This window comes from Macadamia integrifolia, chromosome 3 (genome assembly GCF_013358625.1).
Source record: "Macadamia integrifolia cultivar HAES 741 chromosome 3, SCU_Mint_v3, whole genome shotgun sequence".
NCBI classification, from domain to species: Eukaryota; Viridiplantae; Streptophyta; class Magnoliopsida; order Proteales; family Proteaceae; genus Macadamia; species Macadamia integrifolia.
Window position 1 is genome coordinate 31,575,273 of NC_056559.1, and position 20,119 is coordinate 31,595,391.

At 38.8% G+C, this 20,119-nt stretch overlaps 1 protein-coding gene across 1 annotated transcript; it reads left to right on the plus strand.

The window, feature by feature from the left end:
• The first annotated feature begins 635 nt into the window (after positions 1–635).
• On the plus strand, positions 636–19,236 carry LOC122073094 (dynamin-2A-like). Its single transcript, XM_042637611.1, has 22 exons — positions 636–1,074; positions 5,136–5,186; positions 5,282–5,402; positions 5,879–5,971; positions 7,213–7,274; positions 7,472–7,589; positions 7,746–8,088; positions 8,661–8,808; positions 10,559–10,660; positions 10,746–10,865; positions 11,656–11,739; positions 11,913–12,040; positions 13,415–13,499; positions 13,606–13,744; positions 15,796–15,872; positions 16,025–16,081; positions 16,636–16,771; positions 16,903–17,048; positions 17,320–17,433; positions 17,561–17,628; positions 17,728–17,900; positions 18,607–19,236. Exons 1-22 carry the CDS (start codon positions 934–936, stop codon positions 18,855–18,857), a joined length of 2,757 nt encoding a protein of 918 aa, XP_042493545.1. The 5' UTR covers positions 636–933; the 3' UTR covers positions 18,858–19,236.
• The last annotated feature ends 883 nt before the right edge of the window (positions 19,237–20,119 follow it).

Here is a 20,119-nt window from a genome sequence, read left to right on the forward strand (position 1 = left end):
TTGACACGTCATCATATGATCCTATTGGTGCTATCCGCTAGTATACTTGATATCGACGGCATATCTATTTCTCCTTAGCATTGATTGTTCAAGTCGATCCATAGTTATCTGGATAATTGACATATGTTCAAGTGCTGATTTAATGATTTTGACACGATGTCTCTAATCTGATTGGTAAAAACACAGCTGTTGGATCAACGTCTAAACATATATCAACCGCCCAAGTCACTATGGATGCGAGCTGTCATGGTCGTGGCCGACCATTGCATCTCATACCAATATCTACCTAACATTGGGCCTGGTTTTGTCATATTCAGTTTCAGCCCAACCCAAGTGGCATCCCCTCACCACTGGGCCCTGGCAGTAGGCCAGCAGCTACTGCCTACGGTACATCGGGCTATCGTATTAAATAGTCCGAAGCTCTGATACCGTGGATATTGGATGTTCTGACGTAAGCAACCCAAAGAACGAAGAGAACGCACTTATTACACCACGCCGTCCAATGTCCCAACTTGTTGCGGAACTGAGATTGTTACAACCAATCAAATAAGCTCTAATGGAATATTAACTTTTGTTTCCGGCATTTAAAAAAAGTGCGTTCTTTCGTGCTCCATTTTATTTCCCCTTCGAGGATTCAAAAAACGAAGAGAGAGAGAGAGAGAGAGAGAGAGAGAGAGAGAGAGAGAGGGGTTGGGCTTCTTTTTCTTCTACAGTTACTATTATTTCTCATTCATTTCTCCCTTCCCTCTTCGGTGGTGGTGAGAGGACTCTCGTCTTGTTTATCTTTAAATTTGAGTCCTGATCTGGATCTAGTTCTCTCTCTCTCTGCCGATTTTCTAGGGTTTCAGTGGTTCAATCTCCGGTGAATCAGAATCCTAATTCTTTTTCTGGTTTTTCGATCTGTGTTGCTCGGTGGTTCTGGTCGGTGAAGCCATGGAGGCGATAGAGGAGTTAGTTCAGCTGTCCGAGTCTATGCTGCAGGCTGGTGCTTTGCTTGCCGATGAAGATGTCGACGAAAACACACCATCTAGGAGAACCTCTACTTTCCTCAATGTTGTCGCCCTTGGCAATGTCGTAAGTTTATCTGGCCCCTGAATTTGCTCCAAATCTTGTTTGGATTGTGTCGGATTTTGTTGGATGTGTTATTCTTGGTCTGTCGGTTAGGTCCTGTATTTATATGGCCTGATCTTTGGATCCAGTGTTTCCATTGTATTTCAAGAATTATATCTTCCTATAAATTATCTCAGTATGGGATGAGTAGACTAGGGATGGGAAGAGTGGGGACATACACTCGCGGACTAGAAAATGAGATATTTAGGATTCTAGAGATGAATAGTTGATAGTGCCGAGACTAGAATGCCGAGGCACGCAATGCTGATTGTCAATTTCTTAGTTGAATCTGGTATGTCACGCAATGATACAAATTACTGCTACTAATTAGGGATTGATGCGCAACTCGAGATCTATTGTGTCTGAAGATCTGGATGAGGTTCAGCGAATCTACTGATTCTTTTTTCTGATTTACCGGAACTGATCTATGTGAACATTTTTTCTTCTTCTTTCTGAATAGATTAAAGGGGCAAAATGAAAAGCGAAGCAGGAAACAGAATAAGAATTTCAAAATGAATTGAAGTGCATCCGAAGAATGGAAGAGAGAAAGTCGCATGTGCATCTTGAACATTAACTTGGCTTATCATAGTAGTTAACCAGTTAGCAGTCACTGTAATTATCAATTGAATAAAGAATATTTCTTAACTTGAATCAAATTATCTTTCAGGCTTCAAAGATTTGACTGGAATTTCCCATTAGAGCTAGACTGCCATTTAACCCTTTTATAACAATAGCATTGACATTGAGTCTATGATCTTTCGACTTATTGAAAACTAATTTAGCAATCACTTAGAGAATTATGTAATAAAATCCAAACTGAATCTTGTTTGAAGAGAACCTGAACCTGCTGCCTATTTTATGAATTGCCTGTATTCATTTATTCATCACTAAACTAAAAGAAAAACTTATTCATCCGGCAACGGTTACATATTTTATCATTATGGCCCATTACAGATTGTTGTTATGGGCTTCTTATATTCAGTTTGTGACTGGTTAATGAGGACCGACTGTATACCAAGGTTGTCTTGTATGACATTTCCTGGTTGGGGGCAGAAGGTCGCTGATGGGGAAAAATGAAAAAAAAAAAAAACTTATATGACATGGGTTTCTCAGAGTTGGAGCTACTGGGGAATCATTCTTATGTTTGAGGGGGGATCCCAATCTACATTACTGTATCGCTCTAAAGCTACTAAAATTCTTCTTGTGTGGATGGATATAGGAATGATGCCAAACCATGTAAAGCCATGTATGTCTTTATTTTCTATCTTTAAAATATTATGGTTGATTTATTTTTTTCACAATGATAATCCAAGTCTAAGGAGCCTGAAAACCCACTTCTGCATTAGTTTGTGGATGCATATTTTTTTTCTGCAAGGGATTTTCGTAGAAGTCCTGATGATTGGAACAGTGGAAGTATTTTTCTCTTGGCAAGGGCTGATAATGATTTTCTTACACCCCTGGCAATGGTATAGCTTTCTGGGGCTTCTTCCTTGAGCATCATTGGCAAATCTGAGTAGCAAGAGAAATTGTAGGTGAAGCATCAAAGCGTTACTGCTAGTGCAAAACAATGAAGCCAATTAAGAAATTGTATATGAGCTGAAGTCGAGTTTTTGCCTAAGTGATAGATTGATCACAATAGCTATCGCAGGGATGTACTTGTGTAGAGGATGATGGATTGCACATGATAGTGGCTTTTTTATTGGACTTCAACCAAATCTCGTGTGCTCAAGAATGAAATTTCATGGGCTAACCAGACTAAGAAATTTCCAATTCGGAGGCCTGGAGTGCTATTTCCTTGTTTATAATAGCTCTTCCATTGTGAGAGGTAATTGATTAGTGTGTTAAGAAGCATTGGCAGGACCATGAAAGGGCTCTTCGTTGTCCGGTAATGTATGAAAGCTAGATGGGCGGAGGATTAGATTTATCAGCAAATGCAAGAAGGTTACTTAGGATATGGAGAAGCTAACAGGATGATTAGACAAGTTCAGTTTTTCAGAAGTATTTGGATGACAGAAAGACAAAGTGATGGATTTAGTAGAGAAGGAGCAAGAAAAAAGGAAAAGTTCCAGCATCCCCCCCCCCCCCCCAAACCTTTATTGTCTTCTTAGCCCCTTAAGGAATGACAAATTTACTTTACATTGGTCCAGTGACCCCAATGCAATTTTGTAAGGTTTCTTCTCTCTCTCTTTTAATTTATTTCTGCCATGAGGAGAGCCAGGCTGGGGTTAATCGTTGGCATAATTTTGGAAGTTGGGCTTGGATTTGGTTGTGGGAGTTGAAGATTAGATGTCGGAGCCCTGGTATTTGTCTGTAGACATGCTTATAACCTTGTGTTGTTTCAACATTAAGATTGACAAATATAATGGGTGAAACATTTGAGACAATTGATGTAAAAAGGGGAGACACTGAAAATGGAATCCGGGTTATTGTTTGAAGGTGGAAATAGCATTCTTAAGTAACTCATGGACTGACCATTATGGTGACCGAATGCTGGTTCTTTAGAGGGAGTCAACAAATTGGTCTTCTAATGCTGAGTAAAAGGTTGGCCCCTTTGTTTGGGGGATTGTAATAAAGAGGTTAGAGAAGAAAATGATTTGAAAGATCAACTCAGACCGTATGTTCACTGTTTAAATACAGTTAATGAACCCACTACATCTACACTATTGTTTGTGCTTCAAATGGAAGTGCGAAAACCTGAACTGCCTAGTTATGGATACAGGTTAGGGGACTATTAGCATTAGGGAACACAAGAATATGCCTTTTAATTGTCCCCACCCCAAGAGACTTGGGTCCATGCTTTTACCAGTTTACCGTCCACCATGTCGATACCATAGTTGACTATTGATGTTTTCGTCTCCCTCGGTATATCATTTCTAATCCTTTTATGCTGTTGGGTTTGATCAAGTTCCTAATATCCGTGGTATGAATTTTTAAGAAGGATTTATTTGTTTATTTGAAGCTCGGAGGCTATAAGAACTTCTTGCTACTTTCATCATTGAGCCTTGATGCAGTACTGTAGTGAGCAGTAGGTTTCTCTATGCCCTTTGAGGTTTTCTTGAGTTCCATTTGGGGTCGCTCTTCTTATCTTTTTCCCTTGTTTTTTTTTTTTTGGTTTAGTAAAATTACCAGAATTAAGAGCATAAACATAAATACAGGAGGACTTGAAAAGTGTGCAATATTGAAGTGCCCATGCAGTTTAGGGTACTGGAATAAGTCTTTCATCATTATGCATATGCTAAGCAAGTTGCATCTGAAAGATGAACCAGAATTACAGTATTTCAGTATGGCACCTCATCCTATTATGTAGCAGCCTCAATAATTTTATGTCCATAGAGAAAGGGATGCATTTGATGTGCTTGAGGACCTCATTTTGTGGAACCTGCCATTGGCCCTGTTATCATATAGGTGCTCCTTCAACTCATTGGTGTTGATCAGTCAGCAGGCTTCTTCTTAAATGGTGCATATATCCAGAATAAGATTTAATTGGATATCAAGCTTCCAACTTCAAGCCATGGCTAAAAGTTGGGGAAAGTAAGATTAACCGATGAAGAGAAGTTTATGCATTCAACAATTTGAAGTTCCTAATCACTCTATTTTTAGGTGTTTTACTCACTGTTGCTAGTTGATTGAGCAGTTATTATTGATGAGTTGGTGTGGCTGTTCATGATATGGGTAATGGGGTTGGCAGTCGATGAGGGATGCTGACTCTATGTTATGGTCTCCCTTTGAGGACTGATGACATGAGACTCAACATGTAAGGACCATTTGGCAGGTGATTTTGGTTCATGGCCTACTTTTAAGTATATTAAAGTCAAGTCATGCCCTGAATTGAGATAGTGAACATTTTTCAACAGAAGGAAGAGAATTCTATGGCATTTTATATGGCACTTGGGACCAATGGTTTAATGGCATCAACAAATTAATATTTCTTCATTTCTCTATTCTCCATATTGGTTTATTATAGTTCTAGTTTACTTCTTTTGCTGTGGAAATTTTGATTTTCTTCCTTCTGCATTAAATTTCAGGGTGCTGGTAAATCCGCGGTTTTGAACAGTTTAATTGGACATCCTGTTCTCGTAAGTTGCTTCCTATTCATTTTTTTGTGAGCTTTTTGTATCTTTAATGTACATTTGATGACTGCCATTCTTTCCCCTTCTTGTGTCATGTATAGCCAACAGGTGAAAATGGTGCAACCCGGGCTCCCATCAGTATTGATTTGCGGAGGGATAATTCTTTGAGCACCAAAGCTATCATCTTGCAAATTGATAATAAATCTCAGCAAGTTTCTGCAAGTGAGGACTCTCGGAAAAGCACAATCCTGGTGTTGTTGATAGCCTTTTTATGTATTCAGGACTTCTGTTTGATGTAGTTTATTATAGTTGTCATGGTGCCAAGTTGATGGCCAGCTGATGTGGCACTTAGCAGCCTATGTGATGGCGAAAACACCAAAGTTATATCACATTTGCTAGCCTAGGCTATGTTTTTCCAGGTATAAAAATTCTGGGGGTATAAAGGTCAAGATATAAGACATGAAGGGGGTAAAAATGATGTTACAGAAACTTGTAAGTGGGTATGATGAATACTTTAGTTTATTACGTAGGGAGGGCCTATGGCTGGCTTTTAGGTTTGGTTGTGTCAGGCACAATGGCTTCCTTGTTGCCAAGGTGGTGCCTATAGGATCACGCTAATTCGTGATGATATTGTCAGTTTATTCTTTTGATATTTCATTGCTGTGGAAGTCTCATACTTGTGTTTTGGGCATGTACAGGTGCTCTTCGGCATTCTCTACAAGATAGGCTGAGCAAGGGTTCTTCTGGCAAGAGCCGTGATGAAATTTACTTAAAGCTACGTACTAGCACAGGTTAGATCCTTCATCGACTTAGTTGCATGATAAAATTTGTCAATGAATGTTTGCCCTTCCCACATACTGAATAATAGTTCTACACAAATGGGGGGATCCATAAAGTTATTGCCATGCAGTACTAATTGGATGTCAATCATGTTTAGGGAGTAAACATGGGTGGTCTATGTACTGTCAATAGTTAATGCCATGTGGCTGATGAAGTAGTGGCTGATTGCCAAATGCTGAAAAATGCTTTGATGATTTACCATATAGGTACAGACCTCAGTTTAAGGCACATGCCGCATGCATCTAGAACCATGGAATGTTACACCAAGAATTTGTTTGAAATAAGCTGCGAATTACTGTTTTTGTTTAAATCTGTTTATTTTTAATTTTTAAATTTGTTCAAATTTTTTGCGTCTCATTGGCAGAGCCAGACTTGTTATAGTAACATCATGGTTGAAAGGGATTTGCTCATTTGGTCGTGCATGTCATTCACTTGGCTTCTTTATCAAATATTTCATTCTTATGGAAGCCAAAAGAGAGCAGCAAGCTAGCTGGCGAGCTTGTTAACAAGCATCTGGTCTGTCCTATATTGTGTGTTGTGATTCTATTCTGGGTTTCCTCTTCATTGTTGTGGGTTTTGTTAGGGCTTTGTTGAGTGTGCATTTTTTCAGCTGTTGGTCCCTTTGTTTTGTATTCCTTTCATTCTCTCTGTTTTCTGTTCTACTAAATTTTGTATTCATTAAAGTAAAAGTGTTTCCAGGAATATGTCCTTTGTTTGAAGTGTGAGTTTTGCGAATGACTTGGCTGATGAGTTAGCCTAGGATGGGTTTCTGGGCCATGTTTGTATCTGGGGCATTATTTCATCATGTTGTCTCTCTATCATGGGTCTGGTAGGTTTTGTGGCCTGCTGGAGAATCCACTGCTGTTTTTATTGTATTGTATTGTTGTAGACTTGTAGTTCTGCTTTTCTATTTTGAATGTGCAAGCGGTTGAATTAATATCTAGTTGTGAGGATCCTGTCGAAGCTAAACTCTTGCTTCCTGGTGCCTTCGATATCCCAGAATCTGGACTGAAGTTAGCAAAGACATATATAAGATGGTCCTGAGTGTGAGCTTGCATTGCCTGCTGTGAGGTGTTTTATCTGTTAATGAATCCAGTTCTGGAAAAATTAATGCATGGGTTTGCAGATGCTTTTTATTTGTTTAATGTGATAATCTTCTTTAGAAATTCAGCTGACATAAATGTTTTGGCAGCTCCGCCATTGAAATTGATTGATTTACCTGGATTGGATCAACGGATAATGGATGATTCAATGGTGAGTGGCTGCTAATTTTCTACCTTTAAATCCTGGGATTTTAAGGAGTCAGATTTTATTGTACTTTGGATGAATGCTCCATGTTGATGTCTATGCTGTGTCTCTTATCCTTTTGTTGATTCTGGCAGTTCAACTTTCATGCAATGCTAATATACTACTGACTGTTTTCTTTAAAACACTAACACTTCTTGTTTCAGATCAGTGAGTATGTGGAACACAATGATGCGATTTTGCTAGTTATTGTACCAGCTGCACAGGCACCTGAAATTTCTTCATCTCGTGCACTCAGGCTGGTTAAAGAATATGATTCAGAAAGTAGGTTGCAGTTGACCTACAGCTTTATACAATTTGTAAAATTTACTTAATTATGTAATATGCTGCATACATTCCTCTGTCATACATCTCTGAATTTGTTATGTATTCATTCATTGAGAACAATTCGGAAAATTACTTTTATTTTATATACTGCAGGTACTAGAACCATTGGTGTTATCAGTAAAATAGATCAAGCTGCTACAGACCAGAAAGTCCTTGCTGCTGTTCAGGCCCTGCTGCTAAATCAGGGACCCCGGAATACTTCTGATATTCCATGGGTTGCTTTAATTGGCCAGTCTGTCTCTATAGCTTCGGCCCAATCTGGATCTGTTGGCTCTGAGAACTCTTTAGAAACTGCTTGGCGAGCTGAGAGTGAGAGTCTCAAATCAATCCTTACTGGAGCCCCTCAAAATAAACTTGGCAGAGTAGCCTTAGTGGACACCCTTGCTCGCCAGATTCGTAAGCGTATGAAAGTCAGGCTACCAAACCTGCTCTCTGGGTACATGCTTTTTTCAACTTTTACCTGTCATTTTCTATTTTAGTTAAAAAAATAATGCGCAATCTACTTTTATTTCCTATTCTATTTAATTCTATATGTTTGTTGTGAGATGCCTGATAAAATGTTTGTGCCTGGTAAGCAAGTGCTGCTTGCATTTACTGCATTTCCCTGAGTAGTGAACTTGTATTAGTGAAGGATAATTGCAAGATTAGGGATGTAACTTTCCTGTGTACAACATCTATTTCCACACAGGAGTCATCGTTCAAGGTTATTTGCAATTCTTATATCATGTCAAAAGATTCTCCACCAATGATCATTTCTGCAATGTAGTAATTGGTAACTTATTGCAAAGGCCTGTACCCATGACATTTCACCCACCGGTTTGAATTGGATAAGCTTCCCTTGACATAAAATATCCTTTCCTGATGCAGTAGTCACTTTTAATAGCTGGAGGTGCCCAGTCGATTCTTGACCTTGGCAAGTTTCATCCTTTGAGTGAATGCATATCAGTGGAGCTGTTATGTGTATTTTCATATAAGGTACTAATACCTTCATTTTTTAAAACTTTGCAGGCTTCAGGGTAAGTCTCAAGTGGTTGAGGATGAGTTAGTAAGGCTTGGTGAGCAAATGGTTACAACTTCCGAAGGGACAAGAGCTGTTGCTTTGGAGCTTTGCCGTGAATTTGAGGATAAATTTCTCCAGCATATTGCTACCGGTGAGGTGAGAAATTATTTTTTTTCCCTTTTTAAGACATCTTTTGAATCAGAAATAGTGAAGAGAATTCCTTTTTTATAGTCGAAATATTCTTGTCTTATTTTTGCAGTCAATTTACTAATTTTTGGCATTACAACGAGTAAATTTTCACAAGCTTTTTACAATCTATTATGATGTGTGGCAAATAAAAAAGCAAATTGTAAAGTCAGCTTATTAAAGCTAGGGAACATTATGTTCTCCAAAATAGGTAAGCTGTCTCTAAATACCCTTTGGAGTTAAGTGATGTAACAACTAGGAAGACAGAGTCGGTAAAGAAGAGCTTCTTAAGTGTCTGTTTCTGACTGTGCAGTACTTGAGGAGTGGTGAGTCATTAAATCTTACTTTTGGATTAACTAATAAAGGGGTTAGATTTTGGACATTTAGGAGTTAAAATATTAAGGTGAAAGGTCAATGTATGATATGGGTGGGAGAAGGTTTAAATTGAAAAGGTTACACAGACCGATGGGAAAAATGATATTGTGAGGTTGATTTGTCTGAAATTTGGGTTAAGGTTCGGATTTTGCTGAGCAAGTTAAGATTGTGGTTAATGTTTGGATTAGAATCAGCCATAATGCTGTAGATAATAGATTGTGGTTAATGTTTGGATTAGAATCAGCCATAATGCTGTAGATAATAGAGTTTTTTACAAAGAATAAAGCATGTGCACATAGTCAACAAAGGCATCACCAATAACAACAATCATCAATTGAAACAGTAACCAGAGGCACGAAGCTCAAAGACAGAAGCCAAAGATCCCAACAACAGAAAATCACTGAGAGGGTTGAAACCTTTAAATCACAGATGGTTATGATTGTCTGTTTGGTCTGAAATTTTGATCATAGACAGTAAAGGGAGACAAAGTCCTCTAAAAATCATGATGATCAACCCACAAGGGACAGTTGTGCATGTTCAAGAAACTGGGTTTCTAACATACCAAAAATCATGATGATCAACCCACAAGGGACAGTTGTGCATGTTCAAGAAACTGGGTTTCTAACATACAGAACCCTAGCATGAGATTTGGGCACTTCAGATAAAGAGCTTCCTCTCCAATAACTTCAGTAACAATTATGATGGAACCCTAGTTGTGCATGTCTAAGAAACTAGTGTTTTAATAGACAGAAAACAAAATAGGTGGCTGTACACCAAAAGGTCGGGAAAAACCCTAACCATACTCACAACAGGAATCAAGAAGGAATCCTAGGTACTGAATCAATGCTCTGATACCATGTAAGTTGTAACAATAACAAAATCTGAATCAGTACCTGGTTATAAAAAAGAAGAGGAGAAGAGGAGAGAGAAGTCGAATAAAAGAAAAGAAGATGAGAGAAAGGAAGAGAGTTTGTGTAATGGGATGAACACTCAAATGTGGGGGGTGGGGGAGTCTATTGTATTAATTAACGAGCAATTTCAATGTAAAGACTGGGTCTACACCTAGAGGACTTAAAACTAAAGATTTACAACTATGACTAGTTATTTAGAACCTACACATCCATCTAAATCCATAAAGTCGACCCACATAACTATATAGCTTAACAGGTATATGAATCTAAATTGGGGAGTAGACGATGGAAGTTGGTCATAGAAAACATATGTACAATCACATTTAGGTCATTTTCTTGTTCGTGTTTACATGATATGATATTCTAATCAGTCAGACCTGATACACACAACAATTCAATTGCCACGAGTTGAGTATCATGAGTACTTTTTGCAGGGTGGTGGTTGGAAAGTTGTTGCAAGTTTTGAGGGAAACTTCCCCAACAGGATCAAGCAACTTCCATTGGACAGACATTTTGAGATCAACAACGTGAAAAGGGTATTGTTCTTCATCTTGTTATTCCATCTAACTTTTTTGACTTGTTTCTGGCTCATTATTCGTAACCTGTCTTTGTACCGGACAGATTGTGCTAGAAGCTGATGGGTATCAACCATATCTTATATCTCCGGAAAAAGGTTTACGATCTTTAATAAAGGGTGTCCTGGAGTTGGCAAAAGAACCATCACGTCTGTGTGTAGATGAGGTGAGTTTAATGGGCAGATGTTGAGAACCTTTCTTTGAATTGAATTCTCTGGTGAAGATTCTTCTTTTGCCACCTTTTTCTTTTTTGTTGGGAGGGGGCTACAAAGAGTTGAGTCGTCCTAATTCTTGAGGCCGATGTCTATCTGAATTTATTTGTCAAACATACATGCATTCATACTTAAGTATGCATGGCACAGGCACTTAAATAATTTCATAAACATTCACCCAATGGTATGGATATATTAACATGCAGTATACATGTATAAAACACTAATTTCTTTACATTAAGCTTGCCTGCTTCAGTAAGGCGTATGCGTGATTGGGGTGGTGCACCTAGATGATGGGCAAAGCCTACCCCTTCTGCCTCGTACTGGAGGGACATGCCTTGATAGCACCGGTCTATTGGGGACCATCTTGCTTTATAGGTAACGATACTTGGTTATGTGGGAGGAAGATTCAAAGACAAAAAACATTCTCGTCTACATCGTGTATGGTTGTTGTCAAGGTTCTTTGGTGTCCTGGGTGATTATTCCATTGATTACAAGTGTTACTGCTTGTAAATATTCTCTTGAATCATTTCAATATAGTTAGACAGGTGATCTTTTATCTACTGCCACCATGTTTACATGCAGCATTATTTTCCTGAAGAAGGTTGCTTTGTAAACCCTTGGGGTGACTTCATGCCCTTATGATTATATCATGGAATATGTTTGCTGTGCTTTTTTATTTGTTTCTCTCTTAATGGTCAATATGCTACTAGTTTGGTGAATTTTGGGTAATGACTGAAACAGGTCCACAGGGTGCTAGTAGATATAGTTTCTGCCGCAGCCAATGCTACACCAGGTCTTGGAAGATATCCCCCTTTTAAGCGAGAGGTAGATGGAAATTTTCCTTTTTCCTCCCCTCCCCTCGCCTTGCCCCATCCCCTCAACCACAAAAGGCTTGTTATTGATGCTTTGTTGGAATAATCTTCAATTGTGTCTCCCCCCTTCTCCCCCACCCCAACCCACCCCCCCCCCACCCCAAAAAAAAAAATAAAATAAAACAGGTTGTGGCAATTGCAAGTGGTGCATTGGATGGGTTTAAGAATGAGTCAAAGAAAATGGTAGTTGCATTGGTTGATATGGAACGCGCTTTTGTTCCTCCTCAACACTTCATCCGTCTTGTGCAGAGGAGGTAGGCTTCACATGGTTGTTGGTGCTTTTAATTCATTCAATGCTATGTGCTGCTGTCTTTGTCATGGCAACCTACCTTATAAGGATCTATATGAAAGCTAGAATGATATTGGTAGGCAGTTGGCAATGGGACAGGAAACTAGGAGAAAGAAGGAAACTAGTGATGGGGTCGTTTTGGAGAAATCACTGTAGTAATGTTTAATGCTAGGTTAGGGGCCCCCTTCTCTTGGTAAAACTTCCTGATCTGATTTTGAAACAGAGAACTTCCTAAATTAACAATTAGTGTATACTTATACTTGCTATGAAGGTAAATTTTCAAACTTATATTAATGGCATAGTGGAGGATTTACTAAAAATATTAAATCACAATTAATATAAGGGAGTGGAAATTTAACGGTTAAAACATCCTAGAAATAGCAAGTTTACCTAAAAGTTAAATCCTAGAACAATGTAAAAAAGAATGCAACTAAAATAGACTCCTTAAGTGTACATTGTTCTTCTAGTGTTTTCAGAACTTAGTAGGAGAAAACCAAGTAAAAGTTTAGATGCTCCTGTATCATTACTACTTTAATGGATTATCAGTGTGTGTTCAGTGTCATTATGTCAGAGTTGGATCTTTGGAAATTCATTGTGCTGTATGTTGTGTTCCTTGCAAGTATTGAAATCAGTGGATCGCCAAAATGAAGGAAAATTTCAGCAGTTTCTATGCCATTGTAACGTGGACATTAAAACTTGGAGCTGCACCCATGTTCAACACTTCTGGATACAGATCCTAGTACCATTGCCAAACTACTTTAGTACTATTTAGTCCACTATTTCTTCAACCCAAATGTATTTAAAAAAAAAATAAATGCTACCCACTCAAATAAAAAACACAAGAATTTTAGACTGTGTGAGAATGGATTTCAAGTAAGAGAAACATAAAAAGTAGTTACAAGCATTGGCATTTGGAAATGATTTGAGGGCAGAGGTTTCTCACGACGCCTGAGTGGGAAACAACACCAATGAGAGGGTGGGAGACAAATTCATTCAGTAGAGAGCCCACATTTTTCTGTGTCAATGTGGGCCCCACGGCTCATTATGTGAGAGGGCGTGGGAAGGAATCTCCACTATAGCATTTGACCTTTCCATAGTAGGTAAAGAAGAGCCTAACATTTGTGTACTCTCTCTATCTCTGACTGACAGTCAACTTGTGTCCTCGTCCTTTCTTTTCTGCATATGCAGGTCTTTGTGTTGGCGTTCTTTTCTGTTTAATAATAAATTTGTGTATGGTCATTGTTATTTATTATTAATTCCTTAACTATCTATGCCATTTTATCCTGTGTGCTCCGGTAGGCTTCAGTGTCTGATTCATCAGTATTCTTTTTTCCAATAGGATGGAAAGGCAGCGACGTGAGGAAGACCAGAAGCATCGACCATTGAAGAAAGGGCAAGAGGCTGAGCAAGCCATACTAAACAGGGTATGGAGTCTTCCTCTTTATTGCATTTCAGGACCTTGAAATTTTGATGTCCGCTAATATTTTTGGTTCAATGCATTCCCCTTGGTTACATGTCCGATGCTTGTAGGCAACTAGTCCCCAAACAGGAGCTCCACAATCTGGAGGAAGCTTGAAATCAATGAAAGAGAAGCCTGAAAAGTCAGAGAAGGATGGACAAGAGACATCGGCTTTGAAGACTGCTGGGCCTGGTGGGGAGATAACAGCAGGTTTGTACAGGAACTTTACATACTAGTTTGGGTAGTGGACCAGGATTCTCTCATATCTGGGATCTAGCGACAAGTTGACTATTTTGGGAGCGACAAACCACCCAAAAAAAAAAAAGAAAAAAAAAAAGGAGGGAACCTTCCCAACAAAACAAAGATGATAAGCTTGAAAAAAATAGGGAAACCGCCAAACGAAACAGAAGGGAACAACTCAAAGCACAAGGTTTAAAACCCTCAAAACACCAAATATCCCCTTCCCTGGCACCTTCAATCACTCACCCCAGTAAAAAAGAGGACCAAAAGAAACAGAAAAAGATAATGGCAACCAGCAAGGAGAAACAATATTTTACTTAGCACTTATTGGCAAGGAATCAAGTATCAGTATGTAATGTTCTACCAAAAAAAAAAAATAGTATCAATATGTAATGGTCACATTGGGCCTTAGAGACGATACAAAGAAACGATTCAGAATTGAAAAAAAAAAAAATATAGTTATCGTGTTGTATCAACTTGTATCAACCCGACACACCAAAACTGGAAATTGAGGCAGACATAAGCGGAGCACCCGGCAGCTATCCACCACCCAGTGGCAGCAGCAGTATAAAAAGAGGGAAAGAAGAAGGAACTCACCTGGATGGCAGCGATGATGGGTAGCGGCTATGGTAAAATCCATGGAGGGCCCTTCTTCTTAATAACATTGTCATCACGTTTACGACAGGCATTGCTGGGTCTCTTTAGGAAAGACGAATGACGAGAGATGAAAGAGGGAAGTACAACAGTTGGAAATGTGGTAGCAGTGGCAGTTGTGGATGGGTGACTTCGCAGTGGATGCTTGCTGAAGGAATCTCTGGAAAGCCCATGCGGAAGAGCTGCGATTCATCTTGTTGTGGTCTTCATCAGTTCACATGGATTAAAATGGCACGCTGGCCAAAACAGTCAGACACACACACACGCGCGAGAGTGATGAGACACAATTACCCACCCTTTTTTGATAAAATTTTCCTCGTAGTCTCTTATTTCACTCACTTCTGTTTCCATTGAAGTAGATATGTGGATTCGGCAGGAGACAGTTTTGAAAATCATCGTGGGGCTTTTTATGGATGCTAAGCTGCTTTTGGATGGGATGGGATGCGATCTCATCCTTAAATCACTTGACACTGCAAATAAAGTCCCATTAAATATGGGTCCCAGTCTCCCAGATATTGTTTACCGCGGACTTACACCTTAACAGAGGATACAGAGTGGGTTAGCAGTACCTAAACAGGGCAAAACAAGCTTCTGAGTCTTGACACCAACCCGGACGAAAAAAAAAAAAAAAAAAGAAAAAAAAAGAAAGAAAGTTTTTAAGTACTTAAGAACAACACATGCATATCATGAAAATGAACATGAAAAAGTCCAAGTTTAAGAAAAAAGGAAGAAAAACAATAAAAGGCCTTAAAAAACTAAAAAAGTAAATAAAAAAAGATTTAAACCATTAAATTCAAGGCCCATGGGAGAATCCCACCCCTTGTATTGGCATCTTTCCCTTGTGTTTTTTGCCATCCATTTGGTTTTAGAAATTTATTGGAACTTTCAACACATTATACTGCCACATGGTGAACTCTTCTTGAGTTCAAGATTGACGGGTAATCAAGGTATAGTGCATGTACTTGTACACAAAATTTAGTCCCTAATTGATTTGCCACGTAGTGGATATTGGGTCCAACCACCTAACATTATACGGCATACCTAATTACTACTTCTTAATGGTGTACTATGCTTGAAAATGTCATATTACATGTATCCCAAGGATATCCATGTGTTTCTATGTGTATCTTGTGTCTCTTAGTATGCCGTTGTCTGTACTATTTGTGCATAGGGACTATTTCACCTAATGTTGTCACATATCCCCAATTTTTTGGATGAGAAGAGTTTTGATCTCTCACTTATATGTGTGCAATAGTTTTTTGTAGAGCTTGAACTTGGAGATATACAGTTTGACCTTCGATGTCTTTGAATAATGTTCCTGTATCTGTTGTTTTATTACTTGTTATTAAATTTTGATATCTCTGCAGGTTTTTTATTGAAAAAAAGTTCAAAAACTAATGGCTGGAGCAGACGATGGTTTGTTTTAAATGAGAAAAGTGGCAAGGTAAGTTAAATGCTAAAACAACTGATCTCAAGGAACTTTAAATCTTAGGCTCTTCGATATATTGCAGGCCTCATCTTCTAAATTTGATGGTATAGTGTCATTGTTTTAGAGTGAAAAAGTTATCCTCTTTTGACCTCAATTTAATCATGCAGCTTGGTTACACAAAAAAGCAAGAGGAGAGGCATTTTCGTGGTGTCATTACGTTGGAGGTAACAAGCTAATATTTTTTTATGTAGTTTTGACCTTTTTCTTTGGGGGTGGAAAGGGGGTTGTGTGGATAGTTTTGACTATTTGATATATATATATATATATATATTTTTTTTTTTTTAAATCCATCCAAATAGAAAACTTAATGAATGGGAATTTGGAATATATGAATTTTTTTTCTTCAAATCTCCATTTGCCTGCCTCGTCTTACGGGCTGCCTCTATTTGGCATAAAAAAGCAGTCGATATTGTAATAGAAGATAAAGGCACGAGTTTGTAGATGCTTACTATTATTTTGTACTTCATACAATTTACCATATCTTACCATTTTATGATTAAGCGAATCAGATACTGTTACCCACTAAACTAGCCTTCAACCAGATTATAGCACCTCTTAAGTGCTGTTCTTAAAAATAGGAGGCAGGGGCTGAATTTGCGGTTACCTTCCTTCAATATATTTCCATGTATTTCAGTATGCTATTAAGATCAAAACTAGGTTACTTTCAAGTTCGTTTCCTAATTTTCTCATATTTTTATTTATTGGATATGTTGGGCAGGAATGTAATCTAGAAGAGGCTTCAGATGAAGAAGAATCCTCATCAAAAAGTTCCAAGGATAAAAAGTCATCAGATAAATCACCTAGCCTTGTGTTTAAGATAACTAGCAAGGTTCCGTATAAGACTGTTTTGAAAGGTATGTGATGCATGCTTACATCATAATATTGTTCTCCTTGTAGATTTCTTCTATCCCCTCCCCATGTCCCTATTATTTGCTCTCTTCCAACTTACATTCTCAATCCTTCTCAATTTCCATGGACTTTGCAGCTCACAATGCTGTCTTATTAAAGGCTGAGAATGCCGCAGATAAGGTTGAGTGGGTGAACAAGATAAGAAATATCATCCAATCGTCCAGGGGTCTGGGGAAGGGTGATGGTCTACCCATGCGGCAGAGTCTTTCTGATGGTTCTCTTGTAAGTTGATATTGATCTAAGTATTCCTTCATGAATGAGTACTTCTACATCTCAGCCTTGTGTTACAATTTTTAGTTTCAATCGGATTCTGTCACCCTGAGATGTGAACATTGGCTATAAAATATGTAGGTTCTATTTGCATACTGATTTCATCCTTTAATATTCTGTGTTGGGGGCCTAGGGGGGCTATATTCTTCAATTTCTTCAGTTCAAAAGAAGTTTTGAAACATGGTTTGATGATAGTTTGCTGATTTTTTTGGCTAATATTCAGGACACAATGACTAGAAAACCAGCTGATCCGGAAGAAGAGCTCCGATGGATGTCTCAGGAAGTACGTGGTTATGTAGAAGCAGTTCTGAATAGTCTGGCTGCCAATGTTCCCAAAGTAAACCAATGTCTTTGGCTATGCACCTTCTTGTAACCCCCCCCCCCCCTTTTTTTTTTTTCAAAAAACTCGGGTACTTACATAGGCCTATTTGTGTCCTACATGATTACTTTTCCTGGTTGAGAAGGCAGTAGTTCTATGCCAAGTTGAGAAAGCAAAAGAAGACATGCTTAATCATTTATACAGCTCTATCAGGTTCACTTCCTATAGCATTTTGATCCTGTTGTAATGTTTCTTAACTTCTTACCAAGGTGAAAACATTACATAATAAAGCCTATTTCTGTATGTCTCCAGTGCCCAAAGCACTGCAAGGATTGAAGAACTGCTCATGGAGGACCAGAATGTGAAGCGTAGGAGGGAGCGCTATCAGAAACAGTCCTCTCTTCTTTCAAAGCTCACACGTCAGCTCAGTGTTCATGACAATCGAGCGGCTGCTGCCTCCAGCTGGTCGAACGGTGGTGGAGCAGGTACTACATGATTCATACCATAATATATTCCTGTACAAAAATATGAAAATTTTTTTATTATGAAAAAAATTATACATGGAAGCAGAGATTTATTGAAAAAATATGTTTGCCTATAGCGTATTTTACGAAGGTACTGAAATAATTCATGTAATTTCTTTGTCAGTGGTTTCTTCTTTGGACCCAAATTCTATACCGTGGGTGTGGATGGAATCTCTACATCCCAGCCCATCATTGCAATGGGATGGGTGTCAAAAACCAGGGTTTATTTTTGGACATCTAACTAGTTGGGGAGAGTAATTATGACCTAGGATCTGGTGTAGAAAAACTCTCCTTTTCCTTTTTTTTCCTTTTCACCTAAAAGTTTCTTTTACTTCTCTAGCTTTCCACCTGGCTTTTATCCCAGCACTTTACTCGCAGCCTCATGTTGCTCGGTAATTCTACTCAGTTAAACCTTACCGTTTGGGTTGGCTACACAAACCCTTCTATAGAAATCCTGTTCCATTTAGTTGTGTCTGCCCTCGAGGTTAAAAAAGTGTTTTTGGAGGATATTTTTGGCAAAAAGCTTTAGATGTCACCTCTGCACCTGATGCTTCAAGCACCATTTGACCTTCAATTTTAACTAACTATGCACTAGCAGATTTCACCTGTATTATTGAAACTTAATTCATTCTTCCCATTCTTGTGTTTTTAATTTTTCTGGAGACAGAGAGCAGCCCGAGAGCTGATAGTTCAACAGGGGACGACTGGAGATCTGCATTTGATGCTGCGGCAAATGGACGAGTTGACCGTTCCAGTTCATATGGTGATTCTAGGTTTGGATCCAACGGTCACAGCCGGCGGTACAGTGACCCAGCCCAGAATGGTGATGCGAGCTCAGGCTCAAACTCCGGCAGCCGTCGTACTCCTAATCGGTTGCCACCCCCACCACCACAGTCTAATTCAGGATACAGATATTAAGACAGGTGACCATTTTGATTGGCAGTTGAGATGCCATGCATTCTTGGTGGGTAGGCCTCTGCAGCTTCCTATACTTATTCCCGTCAGTGATTTGAGCAATAGTTTGGTTCTGATCTGTTAAAGCAGCAGTAGAGCAAGGAAAGGGTTGGTGTTTGTACATAAAGATTGATGTTTTTTTGAATATTTTTCTCGTTTATAAACCCAGTGGATTTCAAGGTATTACTTGAAATCTGCTTATTATATTCCTCCATTGCTTATCTTTTTTCCTGTGGGGGTTTCTTTTATAATTTTTTTATCCCTTGGGAGATATGGTCTCGGATACTGCAATATATTTGTTTGTATTGAGTCCTTGTTGAAGAGTATATCTTTTTCTTCTTCACCTGCTTCTGTCAGTAATTGGATTTCATTATTGAAATTTACATCTTGTAGCAGGATTTAAAAGTGTTTTGGATTAGAACTCCAAAATAATCACATATTTTTGAAAAATCTTTGCTACTGCTTCTCAATTCCAATTTGTAGGATTCAGGCTGATTCTGAACCTGTCTCAATTAATAAACTGAATACACCATGAATTAAAATGAACACAAAAAAAAATTCACAATAGCAAGTAGTAGATCAATAATGCCCCATGGCCTGTTCTCCAAATCTCTGTTTATGAGGTAGTCAGCTAATGCTTTGGTGTCATTCTGGATTTCAGGTATTCCTCGGCCAAGCAAACCCTACAGCACACGAGGGAGCCTTTTAGCTCCCATTACACATTCCAACCTACAGGGTTGGTCTTCTCAAGCTCAAGAGAGGGCATGGCATGTCCTTCATTAGGAGGGGAACTTTAATTGGTTCATGGTATTTGGTCTAGCATCACCCAAGAAGGTCAACTTCCATCCAAGCCCAAAACCAAAAATCACCTGGCAGATGAGAAATGGTAATGTGAAGGCCTTCTTTCACCTTCTTCTGGCTGGAAAAACTTGATGCTCCAAGCCCTGCAACCAAGGAGCAGGGTTATTAAGGGTGTCCTATACACAATATTCAAGGTATTCCCATCTTTGTATCGAGATTCTCTATACAGAGCTCAATATCTCGGGACTGTTCTGACCTCCCCCTGGCTGTATACCCAGAAAAACGGTCTCAGGCTTCAAATTGGTCTCAATGCTTAGACCAAATTTTTTGTTTGGATTTGTGTCACCTTAGCTTAGCCCAACCTTCCGGTCCACTCTAGTCAGGGCATGAATCATCATGGCCACAAGTACATATGATGGTGGAAA

Bases quoted from the DNA above. Each gene is read 5' to 3' on its own strand.
- LOC122073094 (XM_042637611.1), top strand. From the start codon at position 934: ATGGAGGCGATAGAGGAGTTAGTTCAGCTGTCCGAGTCTATGCTGCAG. The intron at 13,500-13,605 runs GTATGGAGTCTT...CGATGCTTGTAG, and splicing joins AGCAAGCCATACTAAACAGG to GCAACTAGTCCCCAAACAGG. The intron at 17,049-17,319 runs GTAAGTTGATAT...GCTAATATTCAG, and splicing joins GTCTTTCTGATGGTTCTCTT to GACACAATGACTAGAAAACC.